The sequence below is a fragment of the Halichoerus grypus genome, chromosome 15 (genome assembly GCF_964656455.1).
Source record: "Halichoerus grypus chromosome 15, mHalGry1.hap1.1, whole genome shotgun sequence".
Lineage (NCBI taxonomy): Eukaryota > Metazoa > Chordata > Mammalia > Carnivora > Phocidae > Halichoerus > Halichoerus grypus.
The window spans coordinates 48695946-48717332 of NC_135726.1; the positions used below are offsets into that span (position 1 = coordinate 48695946).

Below are 21387 nucleotides of genomic sequence, written 5' to 3' on the forward strand. Positions count from 1 at the left end.
ATCAGTAAAAAGAAGGGTTTGGTGGGGTCTAGGAGTTCTCCCTTTACAAAGAGGGTAGAAATGAGCATACCCGTAGACAACGTAGACAAAAAGACACGAAACAAACACAGATTCTCTGAGATCCCTAGTGAGGAACAGGCACTTAGATACTCAGTGTCAGAGACACTCTCCTCCCCACCCCAAAATAACAGACCCATTAGGACGTACTCAGGCACTTTGCCACAAATAAGAGACGCTGAAATTCAGACACATATAGTAACAGACGGGAAAAATGACATAGATACAAACATATTTACAAACATCTGAGAGGCAGATAGTCACCGGGAATAGGAAGAAACTAGAGTAACACAGATCACAAAGAGTAAACACAGCGACACACAGAGTACAACAGGTACTCACAGACTCAAATGTTCAGATGCACATAGAAACACAGCACAGAACACCTCCAATCATCACGGGCCCACAAAGGGATTCCTGCCAAGACAAACCACAGTGCTTTGCACGCAATCGAGGGCCCGCGTTCCTGGGTGTATCCGGCAGCACATGGAGAAACCCTCGGCAGCGCCCGGACGCCCCCCGGTGGCGCCTCCTGGGAACCGGGGACAGTTCAATCCGGGCCACAAACTTTTTTAGAACAAATCCTTGTGGGAAGCTGGGAGGAGAGGAAGTCGGACGTGGGCGAGGGGCGGGGTGTCTGGACTGGAACCTCCGGGCCCACGTGAGTGTCTGCCCCGTTTCTGAGTGGGTGCTGTGTGTCGAGGCGGCCGTGTCAGCGTGTAGCGTTAACTGTCCTTTGTCTTTCTCATTTGATGCCGCCTGTCTGTGCGGACCTGAGTGGCCACATCGACACCGCAGTTTGGTGTATTTGTGCCCTTCATTGATGCATCTGATCTGACTCACGGCCACTTGTTTATCTGTCGTGTGTGTTTTTGTCTAAGTAGTGTGCGTTTTTTGTGGGCTTACGGTATGGCTCAGTGGGCAGCGGGCGTTTGCATTGTGTATCCCGACTGCGTATCTTATACAGAAGTTTTGTGTCTTTTGAGTTAAGAGGCGACAGGTGGTGCAGCGGTAGACATTGCGAAACTCTGTGGCGTTTGCGTTTGTAGCGTGAGGCTGAACTACGAACCTTGTGTGCTTGAACTTGTCAGTACAGACGCCAAACAGCCAGAACTACTGAACAGCGGTTTAGAGGATTTGGGGTAGAGACCCGCGAACTTCTGGAGGTCTTCCCGGAGGGGAAGGCTCTATGGTCGCGTGCAGAGCGCCCATTCCACGTAAGATACCAACCATAGAGAAAGACGGCGGCGAAGCTAGGATCGTGGAAAGAGGCGCCCCTTGAGATGAACTATCAAAGGGAAGAGGGTGCGATTTCCTTTACAACTTTTCTCCCGTTGTCAGCTTAGCCTCTATCTTCAAATCTCCGGTACTCTCTTGAAGTCAAAAGGTTCCTTTCCATAAAGGCAACTGAGTTTCTTCCAGATTAAGGATAATTTATCTACTTTATCTCGTCGGCCTCCCTCTACAGCGACGTTTGTGAGGCCGTCCGCTGAAGAACGGCCAATCTGGTTAGCTTTTCCTAAGGCGATCCCACTGTACTAGCTTCAGTGAGATAAAACAATAATTGCGATTGGTGGGCAGATTGTTTTGAAACCGCCCTAACGGCAAGGGGCGGATCCTTCGCGAATTCATCTTTCCGGTTTCTTAAAGGCAACAGTGAAAGGAGGCGGGGGAGTTGGTCGGCCGACCCTCCATTTGATTGGTTCTAGTGGTTTTACCCGCTTGGACTCCTCTAGGGGCGGGAGATCTAGACCAATCAGGGTATGTGTTACAGGAGACCCCAGTTTGATGAAAGGACCGCGCAGGAAAGGCCGAGAGTGTTTTGGGGGGGCGGGACGGGCTTCATTCTGAGATCCCATCGCTGATTGGACCAGGTCTTTACTCCTTTTTCTTCATTTGACCCTACGGGAGCGGGCGCGCGGGGGCTACCCAATCACCGCGTGCTCCGCCTCCCGCCTTTTCCCGCCCTCCGCCCCGGCGGCGGCAGCGACGTAGGCCAACGCTTCCTCCCTGCCGCTCCTGAGCCCTTTCATTGCCGTTCTTTTGAAAGCTGCTCTCTGATTGGCTGAGTCTCCCGGCCCGCGCCCGTTGCCTTCACGCGATGGCCAATTGGCACCCGTGTTGCATCGCATGGGGCCACGGAGGAGGGGGAGGTGGCGGCGGCGGCCATTTTGAGCCGCCGCCGCCATTGGAGTGGGCCCCCCCCCCTTCCCCCTTCGCCTCCTGACAGGAAAGGTTTAAGGGGGACAGAGCCCTGGGAGGCCGGGCCGGGCTCGGGGGCCGCCCCGGGGGCCCGGGCCATGGATGTGCGCCGTCTGAAGGTGAACGAACTTCGCGAAGAGCTGCAGCGCCGCGGCCTGGACACTCGCGGCCTCAAGGCCGAGCTTGCTGAGCGGCTGCAGGCGGCGCTGGAGGCCGAGGAGCCCGACGACGAGCGGGAGCTCGAGGCCGACGACGAACCGGGGCGACCCGGGCACAACAACGAGGAGGTCGAGACCGAGGGGGGCTCCGAGCTGGAGGGGACCGCGCAGCCACCGCCGTCCGGGCTGCAGCCGCACTCGGAGCCTGGCGGCTACTCGGGGCCGGACGGACATTGTGAGAGCGCGCGGGGCGGGGGTCGGGGAGCCCGGAGTCCGGGCCGAGGAAGGGCTGTGGGACGCGGAGCCCGGCGCCTGAGGTCGGGGAGATGGCCTGAGGATTGGGGGATCCCGCTACCCGCCGCTGAAAAGGACCTAGGGCCGTGGGCCTCGGGACGACCGGAGGGTGGACCCTGGCATTCGGGGCAGGGGAGATACTGGAGTGGGGGCACTGGGTTTCGGAGATGAGGAAGGTCCGGGGGGTGTAGGGGATTCCGGAGCCTAGTGCTCGGAGACCGGAAGCCGTGGTTTCTGGAGCCCAAGTGTCGGAAGAACAAGAGGTTTTCTAATCGCGGGCTGAGGAGGGTCTTGGAAATGACGATTTCAGGGTTTGGAGCTGGGTGGGCTTGAGGGCTCTGCCAAGCCCAGCGTATGGGCTGGGCGTCGGGAGCCGTGTTTTTAGAGCTGGGAGTTTTGAGAATAGAGGATCTTGGAGTTTGCTGCTGGGTGGGGTATAGGGAATTCTCCTATTTGGTACTGGGATGGGTTAGTGACATGGAGGTGCTGGTGTCTGGCCAGGGGGAGGATCTGATGGACTGGGAGCTCTGGTATGTGGCTAGTGAGCATTTAGGGAATGTGGGAGACTACTGTGTGTTTGGACTGTGAGGGACCCACCTCTGTCCGAGGACGGCCTGGGGGACTCTGAGATCCAGGGCTGGAAGGCCAACGTTGAGGCAGGGCCAACTTGGGCATTCGGTGCTGGGAAATCTGGGGACCTTCTGGTTGACTTCAGAGGAGGTTTAGGGAACCCTGGTCACTGGAGGCAGGCAGGGGAGGAAAGGATGCTTCACTGGGCAGCGAACCAAGAGGTCTTGAGCTGGGTGGGTTCTGAGGACAGGTAATCGGGTGGCTACTGCTGAATGGTCTTGGATTAACAGTATGGAGTGTTTGAAGAACAGAGGTAGGTGGGAGTGGGGTGGGGCAGGTAGCAAAGTGGTGGAGTTTGAAGTTGATGAAGGATCTGGGGGACAGAGGATCCTTGTGTCCAGTACAGGAGTGTATATGTGGCTGGCAAATATGGGAGAGGAGAGAGTATAGAATGGAAAGAGAAAGAAAATCTGTTGACTTGGCTAGGGGCCTCAGGATGGAGTGAGGGAAGTGTTTCTGAGGCTGAGTGTCTCCTTCACGAGAAGGCTCCTTGGTCCCCAGAAAAAGTTACTTGTGTGCCCAGGGATTGGGGGTCTCAGGGTGTAGTAGGGAACCGCTGCAAGAGCCAGAAGGTATGACTCAGAACGAGAAGTTATAGGGTAGATCTATGATTGTCTGAAGAGAGAAGGCCCTGGTATGGAAGGGAGGAAATCTGGGGTTATAAAAGTGTGGTTTTCTAGCGGGAGTGGGGATTGGAGAAGTTAAGGAGTAAGTAGAAAAGACTCTGGCATCCAGCGTTTGTGGTATTTCTCTGAAAAGAGGGTGCCATGGGGTAAGAGAATGAGGAGAGCAAGGGGGCGAGAGAAGAGACAAGAAATTGAGTTGGCATTGGGTGCTTACTGACTCGTTCATGAAAGGAGGGATGTCCTGGAGTATAGATTTGCAGTGGGGCAGCCTAGGGATTGTCCAGGGCCCATGTGCCCGTGTGGGGAAGAATACTTCCCCTTGCAGAGACCTGTGAAGGGAGGAGTGGCCCAGTGTGCATGTGTAGGGCAGGAGAGGCCCTGGCAGGAATGCCTAAGAGGAAGGCCCAGTGGCCAGAGGTGCCTCAGAAGAGGGCATGTTAGACTCAGACGGACTTTGTTTTAAAGATGGCTCTATGACTTGGGCAAGTCAGTGTGCCTCCAAGTGGTTTCCTTGTGTGCACAACAGGGATAATAATAGTGCCCCCCAGGATTGTTATGAATGAGGTCACATGTGTAGGGAGCTTAGCACTGGGCCTGCCTGTTATTAGGAGGTGGATGTTTTAGAGTGGAGAAGGACCCCAGAATCATGGCTTATCCGGGTGCGGCTTCCTCTGTGGGCACAGGAGAAATTCTTGAGAAGAGAGATGTGAATATTTGTGGGAAGAAGAGCACTGTGCTTGGAGCCTAGAAGAAACTGAATGGTTTGAAAAGCCCTCCCTGTGTTCCAATTAAGGAGATACTCTATTTCTTCCTTTTTCCCTTTATCCCTGCAACAAAATCCTCTGAGCCCCCTTCATGCCCTGCTGCAACCCTTCCTTCAAGCTCTGGTAAACAGGGCTGTAACAAACCATGTGATCTGTTACTTTCCTCCCTTTGGGCTGCACCTGGTTTGTGCCCAGATGTATTTGTCCTCTGAGAAAGGATCCAATCAGTTAGCAAGTGGCAGAAGAGTCTCTCCTTCCCTGTGGTTCTGCCGGTCCTGGCACGGCCACTAGTAGGGCCCTAGAGGCACCTAGCAGAGCTTGCCCCTGGGGTGGAAAGCCTGCTTGCTGCTCATCTTGGGTTTCCACACTTCTCTCTGGCTTGGGCTGCACGGGTCTTCTTGAGTTTGCTACTCTGGTTTTAGTCTCACCTCTGAGCTTTCACATGTTATTCCAACCCCACGAATGTTTCCTCTGTTCTCATCACTGAGCTCTCTCCTATGTATCCTTTGAGTCAAGGCTTCTCTGTTACTTTCTGGGTCCCTGTCTTAATTTCTTCATAGATGTGAGCACAATTAGAATTTGCTTTTTGTGTTTAAGTATTTGTTTAATGTATGTCTGTTTCACTAACCTGAAGGCTTCAGTGGGGCAAGCTTACTCTTAGCTGTACCCCAGGGTCTGGTGTGTAGTATGCACTCCATGGATAGTTAATATTATTCTAATAAGAATAAGCTTCTATTCTTAGTCTTATTCTATAAGACACTTTCTCAGGACCCTTCCCACCTAGCTCTAAATATTTCAGGACATATTCCCTAATGAGTCTAAAGGCCACTGTTAGGACTCCTGTTTTCTTAACAGTTCCTTTCCTTCTCCCTCCCCCCATCTCCCCATTTCCCTTTCAGCTGCGTTGGATACCCTTTATCTTTTTTTTTTTTTTAAGATTTTATTTATTTATTTATTAGAGAGAGAGAGCACAAGCAGGGGGAGCGGCAGGCAGAGGGAGAAGCAAAGCAGGCTCCCTGCTGAGCAAGGAGCCCGATGCCTGGGACTCAATCCCAGGACCCTGGGATCATGACCTGAGCTGAAGGCAGGTGCTTAACCAACTGAGCCACCCAGGCGCCCATGGATACCTTTATCTTTGCAGCTATTGGGGGGTGGAACAGCTTCGTAAAGAGGGTTGACTGTGCAGATGGGAGTGAATTGGGCCAGGCAGAGGACTGATTTGTGCCCTAAAGCCAACTCCCTACGCATTACACCATGTCAGAGGACAGCCAGACTGGTGGATTTTAAACTGCTGCATGGAGTCCCAGGTGTCTGTAGAGTTGCCCCAGCCCTGGAGTCGGGACTTTGGGGGTAAGGTCAAGCTGGATACCTTCTCTGATCCTCCTGTCTCCTCACTTTAACCAGAGCAGTTGTACCTCAGTTGGTTTTATTTGTTGGGATTCTGTACAACCCAGTCACAGGTGCATCACCAGCCATTTGAGGGACAAGAGGGCATGTCCTCAGGCAGCTGGGGCCACTGACTGCCCAGATAGGTTTCCATCTGAAGGTGTTGTCCCACCTTTTAGCCTTTGGCAGACTGTTTCCAGTGGGGATGACATCGTGTAGCACCAGAAAGCCACCTCCGGTCCCAAGAAGCACCCTTCTAACTGGCCATCTTTTGTTTTAAGATGTCATGGACAATATTACCAGGCAAAACCAATTCTATGAGAGCCAGGTCATCAAGCAAGAGAACGAGTCTGGCTACGAGAGGAGACCGCTGGAAATGGAGCAGCAGCAGGCCTATCGCCCAGGTGGGAACGTGCACGTTGTACATCTCTTTTGAGGGAAACAGAATCTGTACGTGGCCTGTGCCCTCTGCCTAAAGCCTGTCTTCCTCTTGGGCAGTCCATTTGGCAGTCACTCTGGCAAGGTTCTTCTGAAGGAGAGAATTTAATCCCGCTCCCAGGTGTTGAGAGAGGGGGGTCTTCATGGTATCTGTTTTCAGATGTTAATACCAATACCCTGGAGAGTTTAGACTCAGAGGCCAGTACTTGAGTCTTGTTTAAAATCTTAGAATGTAGAATCCAGCAAGGACCTTCTAAATCTAGTCCAGTTGTTCCCATGTTCTGAAGAATATTGTTCCAGGAGATATCATTAGGGACTTCCCAGGAAAGGGTTCCTTGGCCAAAATATATCTGGAAAATGCAGCATGTGCTATCCCACCCCTGGGAGAATCACTGTACTCGGAGCATTAAAGGCCCTGAGAAGTCCTGGACTGAAAAAAACCCTGTATCATATTATTTAAACCCAGGGTTTCCCAAGTATGTCTTTGTAGAACAAAGTTCCCTGTAGTGTCAGTTTGGGAACACCAGATGTAACTCCGCTCTCGCCTCCCATTTTATAGACTGGGGAGGTGGCTTGTCTGATGGCAGAGCTGGGGTTAGAACCTGGGAAACCGGTGCCTGGGCCACTGCTATTGGTTAATGAGCATTCCCAACCATTTGTGTCCTACTATTTGGAAAGCAAGGTCCCACTGTTGAGTAATGACAGAGCCAGGACTGCCTCCCAGTCTTGTGTTCCTTTCACTGTGTTGTGGCCCTGGTGCCTTTTCTTAGTGAATCTAGTTGATTGTATCTAATTCCCATCTTGGTTCATCCACAAAGTGAAATCCTCAGGATTTTAATTTTAATGTAGGTTAAACTGCAGATTTGTGTCAGGCTCTGTGAGACTTGTGGGATCATTTGGCCCAAGGAGAGTATTTTCTGTGTGTTACCAACAGACACTTACCAGGGCCTCCTGTGAGCGCAGCTCTGTGCTGGGACCACGGAGGCTCTCTTCAGATGGGTGAGCGCAGTCCCTGCCCTGGAGGCCCAGGAGCCTTCTCTGTATGTGCCAGAGCTAGGGAGTGATCCAAGGTGGTCTTGGGTTGAGTGCTGAAGTGAGGAGATGTGAGTGATCCACAGCATCAGGCATAGATTCTGGTTCCAGTTTGCTCTTGATTAGGTTCTTAGATTCTTGGTTCTGATTCTTGAGGTCTGCCTGAGACTGGGCCTTTCCTGTGGTTTACAGCATGTTATCCCATCCTGACTTTCTATTTGTGGTGTGACTTAATAAGGCCGTCACACCTATAGGCTGGCCTGAGTGCAGACCCCCCGCTCCCCCCTTCTGCAGTGATTCTGGGCTTTGTGGTAGAGTGATTGAAGCAGGTGGTGTTTGCTGTGGGACCACAATGTCCTGTTGAATTGACACCCCCCCCCCACCCCCCCAGCCGCCAGACTAAAGAAGCTTTGTAAGAACTGAGTTGGGAGAGATTCTCTGGGAGGAGAAATTGGAGAATGTCAGATCATGGGATCTCAGTTTAAAGGGATCTTAGAAATTTTCTAGGGCTCTCTCCTGCTTGGTGTGGGCCCAGGTAGCTGCCAGCTTTCATGGGGCCTTTGGCAAAGTAGCCAAAGGCAGCCATTCTACCTTTGGGTGGGCCTTTAAGAGAGCTTGCCTTTATTCAGTACTGAAGTCCCCTCTTCCTCCCCCTGAAGCCTGAGAGTTATTTGACTGACATCTGTCACCTCATCAACTGCCAGCGCTGATGGGCCTGGCTGGCCATCTCCGGCCCCCCTTTACCCTGGCCCTGTTCTCCAGTACGGCCTTCTTGGCTCCCTTGGCAGGCTTCCGTTGAACCCAGCAAGCTGCCTGTGCCCAGCCCATCATCACTGTAGTCAGGACCCTGCCAACATCTCCTGAGGTAAAAGGGACCAGAAAAGTGATAACTAGGGAGTTTCCACGTGTCTTGACCGTCTGGATTTGTCCTGACAGAAGTGAAGACAGAGATGAAGCAAGAAGCACCCGCCAGCTTCCTCCCGCCCGAAGCATCTCAACTCAAGCCAGACAGACAGCAGTTCCAGAGTCGCAAGAGGCCTTATGAAGAAAACCGGGGACGGGGGTACTTCGAGCACCGAGAAGATAGGAGGTGGGTGTGTGAGGCGATAGTCCCCCCTTTCCCAGTAGGTTTCTGTGTCCGTAGCCTGGTGCCCGCTGGGACCTTTGGACTAACGAAGGGGGCAGGGCTCTCCCTGCCCTTACACACTCGCTCAGCCCTCCCTGCACTCACTGCCAGATTCAGCTTTGCTAAACTTTTGCTCCTTCCCTCAGCTCCTCCCTTCTCATTACCTTCAGGATAAAGTCCAAACGCTTTGCTTTTCGCAGTGAGGTGCCAGCCTGCCTTTTCAGCCCTTTGCCTCACAGCCCTGTTGTCCTGTGCGGTGTCCTGTTCTTCGTGGCTGCTTGATATGCCTTGATGGAAAGATTTATTTCCTGACTCTTCTCCCAAACACACCCTTCCATCTGTCTCCTCGTTTATTCATCATCACACTCATGCTCCTTTCACAAGCTGCTTGCCCTTGGGCTGGACACTGGGGACACGGATGATTTGGACAGTGGGTTTTGCCCTCTTTTGGTCCCAGTGTAGGGCCTGAGATAGACACACAAGTACGCCACAACCTAGTGGGGCCAGTAGGCAGGATGCGTGTGAGTGTCAGGAGATTTGGAGGAGGGAGTGGCCTCTCTACCCTGGTCATTTTCCTCTCCTGACAAGCCCTCTCCACCCCTCTGCTCAGCCCCAATCCTCCCCTCCCCTCCTTCAGCTTCTGGGTGAAGAGTTTTCTGATCACAAACTAGGAATGACCATTCCTTCTCTACTCATCTAGACTAGTTGTCTGACACATTTTATTTCCTACTTGGCGGACTCCATCCTCTCATGGCTTGTGACACTGAGACAGGGCCTGGGTCTCTTGGCTGTGACTAAAGGTACGACGTGGAACCACCTCTTAGGGGTTTCTCCCAGTGCCCCCTGCAGAGCAGATGCCTAAGCTGCCTGCCTGTGGAGAGCAAAGGAGGAATACTTGCTCCGACTTGAGGTTGGCAGGGAAGGCTTTCTAGGATAGACTTCCTGTGTGATGCGCTCCTTCCTTGTACAGGTCTCTGTGCTGGCCCTGGACTGGCAGGGCTGGAAGGGCACTCACCAGAGGGAAGCCTCCCAGATGGGCCTCGGCTACTTGATCCGGGCACACGGTGGACAAGGGTCCAGTGTCCCAGGCAGGACCCTGCGTGTTGGGCCCCATTCTTCTACGTTTCTCCTTTATTCCTATAAGTGGAAACCAGCAGTGTTTTAACATTAGTCCCATTTTGGTGTTTTGGTAGGAGATGAGTCTCATTCATAATTTAGGACACTTGACCGAAAGAGACTGAAAAAAATGGGTCATTTCAAACACTTGAGGATATAGAGTCTTAGGAAGATGTGGACAGATTGTGGTGACTGGGGTTGATCTGAGCCCTTGCATAGTCCCCTTTCTGGCCCAGTCCCTGCTGGACTACTGTATCCTCCCATCGGTAACAGAGGCCAGTATGGAGGCAGCTCTCAGCATGCACAGGGCGTGGCTTAGAATCTTGGGGTGTGAGAGGAGTCATCTTTGAACAGGCTAGCTAAATGATTCTGCTGGCCCTCTTGAGCAGAGGGCACCCTCTCTAGTCCCTGTCCCCACTCTAGGAGTTAACAGTCATTGCTCTCATGGCAAGGGTGTAGGGTGGCCGAGTGCTTTTGCTAAGCTCTGTGGGAAGAAACTGAAATCCAGGAAGCAATCTGGAAGCCACTTGTCAATTCCAACAGAACCTTCATTTCCCTTCCTCTGTGCTCATCCAACTGTTCTCATGGGACTTAACCCCTTTTCTTGACAGGGGCCGCTCTCCTCAACCTCCCGCTGAAGAGGACGAAGATGACTTTGATGACACCCTTGTTGCCATCGACACATGTGAGTCCTTGGGGTGCCTATCTGATTCTACTTTGCAGTCAGTACTGGGAAACTGGGATGTGAGAAACCGGGCTCTGGAGCGAGGGTACTGGTTCAGAGGCTGAAGATCTCCCAGCTCTACCTGGGATCCTGGGCAGGTCGTTTTTCACCTTCTCTTCAGGGAGGTATAACCCTGCCCTGATACCTCAGCGAACTTTCAGTAACACTCCTCAGAATGGGTACGAGGGCAATTTGGAAAACCCCAAACACCCAGGGGGTTGTCAGCTAACCAAGAAGGGAACCTGAGTGCAGCTGGGGAAACTTAACTCTTTGATGACCAGTCCCCCAGTTTCCATCTACTGCTCACATTCCTGGTGAAACTAATGCCACCTTGTCCTCGGAGGCATTAGCCTGGCCCGCCCTGCTCTCCGTCCTCCAGTTTCTTTCCACTGGATAAGTGGCTTCCCCTTGACTATGCATCTGAACCCTAGGGGTAGTGGTGATAAGAGGTCCTGCCTCTCCTCAGACAGGATCTCAGCGGTAGAACCTGGGAACCTGACTTTAAATGAAGCCAGATCGTGTCTGAGAACACTGTACTTTTCGGCAGAGCCAAAACTTAACAGCAATTCATGGATTTTTTTGCATAGCTCACATTTATAGAGCAGTGGCTTTGTACTTTGGAAGAGAGAAAGACACCTCGTACACAGTCCCTTCTATCACAGGATCTCAAAGCCCATATACCCAGAGTAAAGCTAAACTTTTTTTAAGTATAGGGTGGCAGTGGTCAGTGAAGTGGTGGCCGATCAAATGCCAAATGTACAGATCACAATTCTCAGCCTTTACAGAAAAGATGGGGTGGTCAGGAAAGACTTTCTTGGAGGCCTGACGGGCCCTTTGAAGAGTGGGAAGAGTCGGAGCTCCAGCAGGAGAGTCCAAGGCCCACAGAAGAGGTGGGAGCCTGCGGTGCACCTGGACAGTGGTGTCTGGTGGCGAGTGTGGGTCTGGGTCAGATGTTTGTGCAGCTGTTGGCAGCAGGAGTCTGGCTCCCAAACCGATAGACTTAGCACAGGGAAATGGTTAGGGTGTATGGCTCTGGGATTAGCCTTTAAATGCTAAGTCCCTTGAACATGATGAGATACGGATCCTTTCCCTATCACATGTACCTTCCCGTAAAGTGCATTTGTGTACAATTTCTGGGGGTTCCTCCGACCGCCATCCTTGGACCCCAGCCAGGTGGAGAGCCCAGTTCCTTTGTGTGATGGCTGCTTTTCCTGTGCCGGCGAGTTTGCAGTAGTCCGGAGCCTTGCTACCGAGTGGGAGAACGGCTAGCTGGTGTGCTGGTTTCTCAGGAACCTGCCCTCACGATGTGTCTGCTTGCGTACTCCTGGTTAACACTCTTGGAGGACTTTCCTTTGCCTGTGCCTTTCCCTCTCTTGATCTTTAAAATATCAGCTAACTCCCAGCTTTTTCCTCACAGATAACTGCGATCTCCACTTCAAGGTGGCCCGAGACCGGAGTAGTGGCTACCCTCTCACGATTGAGGGCTTTGCCTACCTGTGGTCAGGAGCCCGTGCCAGCTATGGAGTCAGAAGGGGCCGTGTGTGCTTCGAGATGAAGGTGAGTGGGAGCAACTGAGGGGTTCAGAACAGAAAGCAGGTCCATCCTTTGGCATGAGCCGTTCATCAGCTACTTGGGTCAGAGCCACGACTGTAAAAGAGATTGAGCATAGACTGTGTGTGTCCAAGCAAAAAAAGCATGGTGGACTCTAGAGAACCATGTCATTGCTAAACGCCCTATTGGGAAAGCAAGCCAACCATACAGTGCCTCATCAAGCTGATTTTTCCTTGGTGGGATTTTTAAAAATTTTTTCCTTCAGTGAGATTTGACCCAGGTATCATACAGCCAACCTCGCTAGGGATAACATGTTTGTAGAACTGGGAAAAGGATTTGTTTGGAAGAAAAATGAGCTAGAAAGAATGGAAGTGGACCCTGCCAGTTAAAGAGAGGCCAGAAGGAGAGCTGGGCAAAGAGCCACCAGGCCGTCCTCTACCATTGTCTCCCCACGGTTCGTGTCAGGTTATGTTTAGGAAAATGACACAATCTCGTGTTCAGCGAAAATTCAGATAGCACAGAAGAGTGTAGGGTAAAAAAAGCAGAAGTTAGACTCAGATCCTCCTAGTCCCCATTCTACTCTCCAGAAATAACAAGTGTTAACAATTTTTTGCGTGTCCCTTGTAAATCCAAACTTATTTATGACCGCTAGTATTTACAGAACTGTTTGCACGCACTAGATAACGGTGCCGGGCTCTTTACATGGACATCTCCGTTAATCCCCACTGTACCATCATGAAATAGGCACTACGCTCCCCGTTTTTTAGAGGGGCAAGCTGACCAAGGATTATCATTTTTGATTGACTAAGTCTGTCGGTTTTGAGTTGCACATTGTTTTGTGTGCCACTCAGAGAAACACTGTCAATTAAATCTCCAGAGTGCTTTCTTACCACATCAGTTGTAAGATCTACCCTGATTTGGACACATCAAAATGTGGAAATGTGCATCCTAAAGTCAACAGAATAGGTTAACTTTACAGAAGCCACCAACTGATACAGATAGGTAGGGTTGTTAGGCAGTCTAACCTGTAAGGTCAGTCAGAAGGCGCGGTTCATTCTTTCTGCTTTTTGTACTTAGTACCGTGTCTTGGATGACAAGTTCCGTCCCTGTACCTCAGCCATGCTTCGCTCTCTGGCTGCTTCATCTATTCTGTGGCATGGATGTGCCGTAACGTGGCAGTGCCTTATTTTTTAATTTTATTTTTGGCAGTGCCCTACTGATGGTTTGGTGGGGGGGGGGGGGGAGTTGTTTTTAATATAAACAGTGTCACACTGAATATCCTTGTGCGTGTGTCGTGTGGTCACGCGTACACCTATGGGTGCATCTGTAGAGTAAACTGGAAGTTGAATTGCTGGGTTATAGAGCATATGCATTTGCAGTTTTGATAGAGGTTGCTAAATTGCCTGCCAAAGACATGGTGCCAATTTATCCCTCTACGCTAAGTATGAAAGTCCCCATTTCCCTTGCAGCATGTTAAAATTGAAAAATAACTATATTTATGGGGTGCCTGGGAGGCTCAGTCGGTTAAGTATCTGCCTTCAGCTCAGGTCATGATTCCAGGGTCCTGGGATCAAGCCCCGCGTCGGGCTTCCTGCTCAGTGGGGAGCCTGTTTCTCCCTCTCCCTCTGCCTGCTGCTCCCCCTGCTTGTGCTCTCTTTCTTTGTCAAAAAAATAAATAAATTTTTTTTAAAAAAAACAACTACATTTTGAAGTGCCTGTCTCTGTGGCGCTGTACTTCCTGAGCCCCTCAGAGTCCCTGGGTTCAGTGCCACAGGCCCTTCTGAGCGGCTTCAACACCTTTTCCCCAGCAACAAGAGCCACTGCTGATTTTTAATGCCTGCGTGCTGCCCTCTTGTATTGCCTTGTAACCTGCAAGCCTCCGAGCATCAGTTCTGAGCCCTCTTATTCTTTGTCCCCAGATCAATGAGGAAATCTCCGTGAAGCACCTTCCTTCCACAGAGCCCGACCCGCACGTCGTCCGTATCGGCTGGTCCCTGGACTCCTGCAGCACGCAGCTGGGTAAGGGGAGGGCAGCCTAGCAGTCCAGATACTAGAGCAGCTGCCTCTGTCCCTGGATTCTCAAGCTTCCTAAACTTCTCTTCCCAGCATGGGACTCGGAACACAGCTAGCCCAGGGTGGGACACCTCCTGCCTGTCTTCAGGTGTACAGGATTCAACTGGAAGGACCACAGTCATCTTCACTTTTCTATGAGAAATTGATTCTTTATCTTTTAGGAGAGGGTCCACAGTTCTCTTTAGAAGGCTGATCCCTTTCTTTAAAAAGATCAGTTGTCTTCTGTCCTCAAACCATGCTGAAAATAAGTTCCTCAAGTCCCATTCAGTTCTGTCTGGGGTTTTCTCTCCAGAGCCAAACCCAGAGTAGAAGGGGAAGCAGGGAGCAGGGGGATGGTTGGCAGAGAGAGTCAGGGGCTGCCCATTGAGAGGGTTTGAATGTTCAACGGGCCTCAAGTGACATCCGGCCCCAGGTGACTGATTTTGATGACCCATGCAGAGACCTTTTGCTTTGGTCATACAAACATTCTGATTATGAAAATGTGTACTCTTTATAACAGTTCAGGCCATACGGAGAGGGGGAAATGAAAATCCTCCCAAACCTGCGAGATAACCATTGTTAACATTTTTATCTACAGTCTTCTGGGCAGTTCTTTTGTTCTTTGTATATCTCAAACTGGGTCACACTATGGTACTATCTTGTAGCCTGGTTTTTTTTTTTTCCTACTTAATAGATGCTGGGCATATTTTTGTAAATAAGTAGAGCTGTTTGACCACTGCACAATTTTCCATTTTGTAGTAGCGTCACTTACAAATAAGTGTTTTGTGGATCATGTAAGTTGATTGCAATTTTTTGCAGTTAAACTCTTAAGCTATCCTTGTGTGTAATGATCTGACTGTTCACTTAAGACTGACCCTTAAAAGTAGAAATGTTAAGTCAGGAGTGTACAGTTCCATTTAGATAGATATTCACACTTTTTATTTCAGATGCCTATGTCTTCTCGATTTTTCTCTTGAGTTTTTGGTTGTAAATGGTGGGTAGTTGATACAGGTAAAGGTTCAAAGTCCAGAGTGGTCAGATGTCCGGGGCGAGCAGTGGTATGTAGAAGCACTGGGCCTGGAATTCCTGCCTGTCAGCGCCTACATTTCTGGCAGGATGCTCCTTGGGTTCCTGGCCAAGGATCTCCATACACCCTGGGTGTCAGGCAGGGCCCTCAGGATCTCACTCCTCCTCCCATTGCTTCAGCCCCCAGTTCTGTAGCCTGAGCAAATCCAGTGCCTTCCCTAGCGTGTAAACCTCACAGTCTCCAGAAGCAGAACCCAGGCCCTTGCCTGATTTCTGCCCAGAACCCACTGGCACCAAAAATGGATGTCATTAGTAGACTCAACTGTATGTTGAGTGTCACGAGGAAGGTTGCGCCTCTGCATGCAGCCCGCCTTCATCCTAGCTCCTCTTTCCCCTCCTCCCTCTCTTTCCAGATTCTCCCTCTGTTTGTGCAGTGGTTCAGGTCGGCTTCCATCCCCAGACTTCATACCTAAACCCACCAAGCCCCCCCTAGAATTCTGCATAATGAGGGGCTTCCTTTCAGCAGGACCTTCCTCACCTCCCCCCCCCCCCCCCCAAAGCATCTGATTAGTGGAACGAGTAAAGAAACTAATTTTTTTTCTTTAAAAGTATGTGGCAGCCATAAAGGCTGTTGGGACCATGGTGGGCTTAACCGGTCATTGCCTGTTTCTTCCATCAGGCGAAGAGCCTTTCTCCTATGGCTACGGAGGCACTGGGAAGAAGTCCACCAACAGCCGGTTTGAGAACTATGGAGACAAGTTTGCAGAGAATGACGTGATTGGCTGCTTTGCGGTGAGTGCCAGCAGCCTGTGGGAGTTGGCAGAACCAAACGTTGGTCCTGTCAGCTGGACCTGCAGGCTTCTTTCTCAGAATACCTCTGTCCGTCGTCCGCCCCGTCCAGCAGCTCTTGCCATAGCTCTTTGCCTCTCTTTACCAGACGGGAGTGTTGGCTCTCGTTTTGGGCAAGCTTCTGCTATTCTGCCCTCTTTGGTCTTTCGTGCGAAGCTGTCAGACGGCACCTTGGAGAGGTTTGGGGATGTCAGGGGTGTGCAGCCTTCCTCCAGTCCTAGATGCCAGAGGGACATTTTCTAAACACACCCAGGAATTTCTTTTCTCTTCGCTGTGGAATAGCCTGTCTGCTCACAAAGGGAGTGCTGTTGGCACTTGGCCTGCTGTGGCATCCCCGCATCCCAAAACCTCTCCCTTCCTTCACATCGTACTGCTTGAGCCAGGCTTCCTACAGTGCACGGTCTTCTAGAAGTGTGGGGATGGATGCAAAACAGAACAAGATAGAGGGTGGCGGTCCTGCGGTCCAACTTGAGTCCCTGAGAACAGTGACTGACACTTGACAGTGCTGTACACGGGACCATGGCTGCAGCTCTGGGGCCAGACTCCCTGGACCCAGCTCCTGCTCGTCCGCTCACAGCCCTGGGCAGCCCCCCTCCCTGTATTTCAGCTTGCTCTCAATGGGAGTCGCTGAGTTGGGTGTAGGGCCATTAAGCCAGTCCATCAGAACACTTCTACCAATGCCTGGAGTGTAGTAAGTGCTCAGTAAATACTACTTAACGCCGTTGTCAGTAGGAGCTCTAGATGTAAAGTGTGTCACAAGACCTCAGGCAGGGTGGCTTCCCCGGGTGCTTCCTCTTGGTCTTCTTCTCCTCCCTCCCTCTTATTTGTACCCGTGTACTCTTTTTTTTTTTTTCTCCCCTTCACTCTCACTGGAAGGTGATTTCAAACTCAAAAGCCCTAAGAAATCTCAGTCTTGCCCAGATTCTAACATTTGCCAATTTGCTTTCACCATTTCTCAAACACAGAGTATCTGTGTCTGATTCCTATCTGGTCCACTGGAGAGTAGGGTGCCTACATCATGTCTTTAGTTTTTAGTCTTCAGCCTGCATTTCCTAAGAATAAAGCTGCTGTCTTAACCACAGTACAGTTATCGAATTTAACATTGGTATAATGCTATTATCTCCTCCACAGTCCACATTTAAATTTTGTCAGTTGTCCCAGCAGTTTCCTTTAGAGCAATTGTGTTCCTGGTCCAGGATCCAGTCCAGGATCACGGATTGCGTTCTCTTGTCAGGGCTCTTTAGTGTGAAACAGTTTCCCAGTGTTCCTTTGTCTTTCGTGACCTCATTATCTTTTTAATAAAAAACATGTTTTCTTAACCAAAAATTCACCACGTTTATGCTCTACAAACTGCTCTAAACCTTGCATTTTTTTTCCCCCATTTAACAATCTTGGCTGTCTTTCCTTCACACAGATAATACAGATCTAGCTCAGTTAAAAACATTTTTGAATAGTTAATGAATTTACGTGGTTTCCAAAGATACCAAGAGAGAGATGTCAGAAGATAACGCAGTGTAAAGTCTCCTGGAGACCTTCCCCGTCCACACATTGTTCACATATGCCCTCCCCACACGGGAACCCCCAGTCCTCGGGATTTCTTTATCCAAATACAAGAAAGATGATTGTCATTTTTCTTCTCTTACACAAAAGGTAGCACAGTATTTCACATTGTTTGTTTGTTTTAAGATTTTATTTATTTGACAGAGAGAGACACAGCGAGAGAGGGAACACAAGCAGGGGGAGTGGGAGAGGGAGAAGCAGGCTCCCCGCAGAGCAGGGAGCCCGATGCGGGGCTCCATCCCAGGACCCTGGGATCATGACCTGAGCCGAAGGCAGATGCTTAACGACTGAGCCACCCAGGTGCCCCTTCACATTGGTTTTTACTTAATTATTTATCTTAGAGATTTTTTCTGTTGCTACGTAGAAGATTTTGTTCTTTGACGTGGTCTGCAGTCGTTGTGTGTACCTACCATACTCATATCATCAGTTCTCCGTTAGTGGACGTTTGGTTAGTTTCTCCCCTTTGTGTTTGGTGGCCGCCTCGTATTGTGATGCAGGCATCAGTTTACTCTGTGTTAATTTCGCCGGTCTCCTGTTGGTGGCCCGGGAAGCTGTCTGCTGGGGAGTCGATGCTGCAGTGACGCCTTGTCCTTTTCCCATGTACCACAGTCTCTTGGGGGTCTTTTTGTGTTTCCACACTTGGATCTCCTCTGTCCTGTAGCGTCTCCTGCTTCCCCACTGGAGCACAGTTGGCAGTGCTGGGCTAAGTGATTGGCACATCCATCTTTGCATTCTTGTGGGAAGCCACCTGTAGTGTTTATTCCTGAAAGTGTAATTCCTGGGTCAGAGGTGTATTTTTAAATTTCGATCGCTGCCACCAGGACTGCACTCCAGAGAGGCTGCGGCAGTTTAACATGTCCTCAGTGTATGGCAGCATCCCCCAGACTCTGTCCCATCCAAGCGTGAGGCTCTGTGAGCGTGCGCCAGTGTGGAACTATAGGCCTTGACTCCTGCAGCAACTATACGGTTCAGCCGGGGCACCTCTACTTCTCTTTTTAAGATGCCATGCGCAGTTTCCTTTTTTCAAAGGGTGCCATAACTTTTTAAAAGGCTTGGGGTGATGGGTTAGAGGAGGTGTGGAAACCAATGACCTGAGGGAAGCCAGGGGGAGCCCGTTTGTGTTAGAGCTCGAGTTCTCAACAGTCACAAAACAGAGGACACAATGCCTGCCAGGCAGCGAGAACAGTAGAACCCATTTCAGCAGACCGTAAAGAGTGTTGTACTTGGAGCCTTAGGGACGACCGAGGAGGTGTGAGCGATGAGGCCGTAAAACCGGTGGGCTCTGAGTAACACCAGGCATGATGACTTTGAGGTTTGAGGCCCTGGACCGGCACCAGGGTGTTTTAGCAGGAGTAATAGGGCCACACTTGCCTCTTGGACAGATGGCCCCATGGGTGGTGGATTTGTCAGTTGAGGGTGCTGGTTTCTGTACAATGTGGTAAGTTCCCTGAGTGAAGCTGGTGGCCATGAGGAAGACTGACCCCCGGGATGCTTATCTCCATGTGGAGCAAAGGTGACCTGGGCCACTCCTGCTCAGGTGGGAAGATATGGCGGGGATCCTGCTGCAGGGAGTGGGCAGGATTCACTCTGGCAGATGTTTGTGTGTCTGCCGTGCATGATCTTGACCTCTGTGGGCACTTAGAGATGAACAGATAAGGACCGTATAGAGCTGTGTCCTGTGAGCACTGAGGACAGTGGTGAGGAAGCCATTTAGGGAAAGGGGCTCTCGCTCCTTCTTAAAGGACAAGTTCCAAGGTGGTCTCCCCATTCAAGAGGGAAAGAATACCAGGTCTTGTACTTTTATGGAACCTGACCTTGTGCTTTGCTTCAGCTGCCATCTGATCCCAAGTTTTGAGTCTCCCTTAAATGTAAACCTTTACCCTGCACCCAGAGTGATCTTCCTAAAATGGCTTTGAGCAGGCCACTGCCCTGCTCGAAATAAGTCAGGGGCTGTGCTCTGCCATCAGCGTGGAGTCCAAACTCCTGAGGTGACAGAGAGCCTCTCACAACGCTGAGGTCAGAGACCATGTCTCCTCACAGTGCCTGGCATCTCGGACTCATCGGTCCCACTAACCCACTTAGTCCTCTTTGCAACATAGAATCTTGTCATGGCCCCCCCTTGTTTGATGAGGAAACTGTAGATGAAACCCCAAGGTCACACAGTTAGTAAATAGCAGAGCTGAAGCAGTCTGCCTTCCCAGTCTTAACCACTACGCTCCAGCTGCTCCGTAAGAACTCTTCGGTTGTTGAATGAACAAATATGCCTGACTCTCCCGCTGCACCTGAAGTTACTTCTCCCTCATCTTTTCTGCTTCAGCCAGGCTGACCCTTTGTTCTCTCACCATCGGATTTATACACAAACAACACTTCTCTGTAGGACTGTCTCCTCCCACCGCAGACTTGGCTCATTTCCATGTATTATTCAGGACTTGGCTTACAGGTCCCCTCCTCAGAGAATCTTGCTCCTGGGTAGGTGCTCTTACCAAATTAGGGTAGTGTCCTTGTCTGATTCCCCACCAGGCCCCGAGCCCTTTCAGGCCCGGATCACCAATAGGCCTATGCACCAGGAAGAGCAGGAGCTGCAGAACATGTGGTGAACAAACAAATGAAAGCATTTGTAGAGCTGGACTTGACTCAAAAGGCCCTGCTGTGGCTTTCTTTCCATCTGTTCTCTTCGCAGACTGCCCTGGCTAGGCTTGAGGACACACAGAATCACCTTTTCCTTCACATTTGTCCCAGGCTAGGCACAAGACTTGGAGTTTCCTAAAATGACACGTGTCCCATCCCCCAGCTTTGGGGTTTGGGGGCAAGGAGGGCTTTGGCCGCACCTTCTCCGCTGTTCCCTGGTGCCACCTCATGTATCTGCTGGGGGAGGGAGGCTGTCTTTTCCACTCCCTGCATCTGCTTCCTCCCAGCTTTGGCTCCTGATGCCTGACGCTGAGTGTTGGCAATTATCTTCCTTTGGCTTTTTCTCCTAGGACTTTGAATGTGGAAATGATGTGGAACTTTCCTTCACCAAGAATGGGAAGTGGATGGGCATTGCCTTCCGAATCCAGAAGGAAGCCTTGGGTGGTCAGGCCCTCTACCCTCATGTCCTGGTGAAGAATTGTGCGGTGGAGTTCAACTTCGGGCAGCGGGCGGAGCCCTACTGTTCCGTCCTCCCAGGCTTCACCTTTATCCAGCACCTTCCCCTGAGTGAGCGGATCCGGGGCACCGTTGGACCAAAGAGCAAAGCAGAGTGTGAGGTGAGTGGGCCTGGAAGACCCGAATTGGAGGCCACCTCCCCAGAGCCCTGTTGCTGCCAAGGCAGAGGGGAGACACTGCAGCTGGGTGGTGAGAGCAGGGCATAGCCTCTTGGGGCGGGGGGGGGGGGCAGTGCACTGGAGCCTCTTCGTCCAGGCTTCCCAGGGCTGGGAGAGAGAGAGGAGGGCAGGGGGTGTGGCTTGGGCTGAAGAGGGAGGGGCTGAGGTGAGAGACCTAAATCTTGGAATGTTCCTGTAGGAAGTTGTCATGTGGCTTCTTCCACACTGCTGCTTCAGGGAGGCCAAGACTGTCTAAGAACAAAAATGACAACAGATCTTGGGGGTTATTTGGCAGCAGAAGCTGTACTAGTGAGCTTTGCTCTCAAAATAATATTTTTTCAGATACATAAGTGATTTTATTTTTATTTCTAAAAAACTAAACATGAAGATTAATTTCCCATAATTGGGATTGTAAAGTATAAGCATTTTGACATCTGCTCTTTTCACTCAACATTATTTTGTGAGCTTTATCCCATTACATGAAACCCTCTTTT

General features: G+C 50.9%; 1 protein-coding gene across 5 annotated transcripts in view; it reads left to right on the plus strand.

The window, feature by feature from the left end:
- The first annotated feature begins 699 nt into the window (after positions 1-699).
- Positions 700-21387, plus strand: part of HNRNPUL1 (heterogeneous nuclear ribonucleoprotein U like 1) — a 36350-nt gene continuing 15662 nt past the window's right edge. Inside the window, exons 1-8 of one of the 5 annotated variants that reach the window (XM_036094865.2) lie at positions 700-718; positions 6399-6521; positions 8524-8677; positions 10441-10514; positions 11971-12110; positions 14024-14123; positions 15862-15974; positions 20570-20836. In XM_036094865.2, coding sequence (XP_035950758.1) covers positions 6404-6521; positions 8524-8677; positions 10441-10514; positions 11971-12110; positions 14024-14123; positions 15862-15974; positions 20570-20836 — 966 coding nt within the window. In that variant the 5' untranslated portion in view covers positions 700-718; positions 6399-6403. Of the gene's footprint in view, positions 719-2225; positions 2653-6398; positions 6522-8523; positions 8678-10440; positions 10515-11970; positions 12111-14023; positions 14124-15861; positions 15975-20569; positions 20837-21387 lie in introns of those variants that run through there. The other 4 variants (XM_036094866.2, XM_036094863.2, XM_036094862.2 and 1 more) reach the window with 4 other exon arrangements.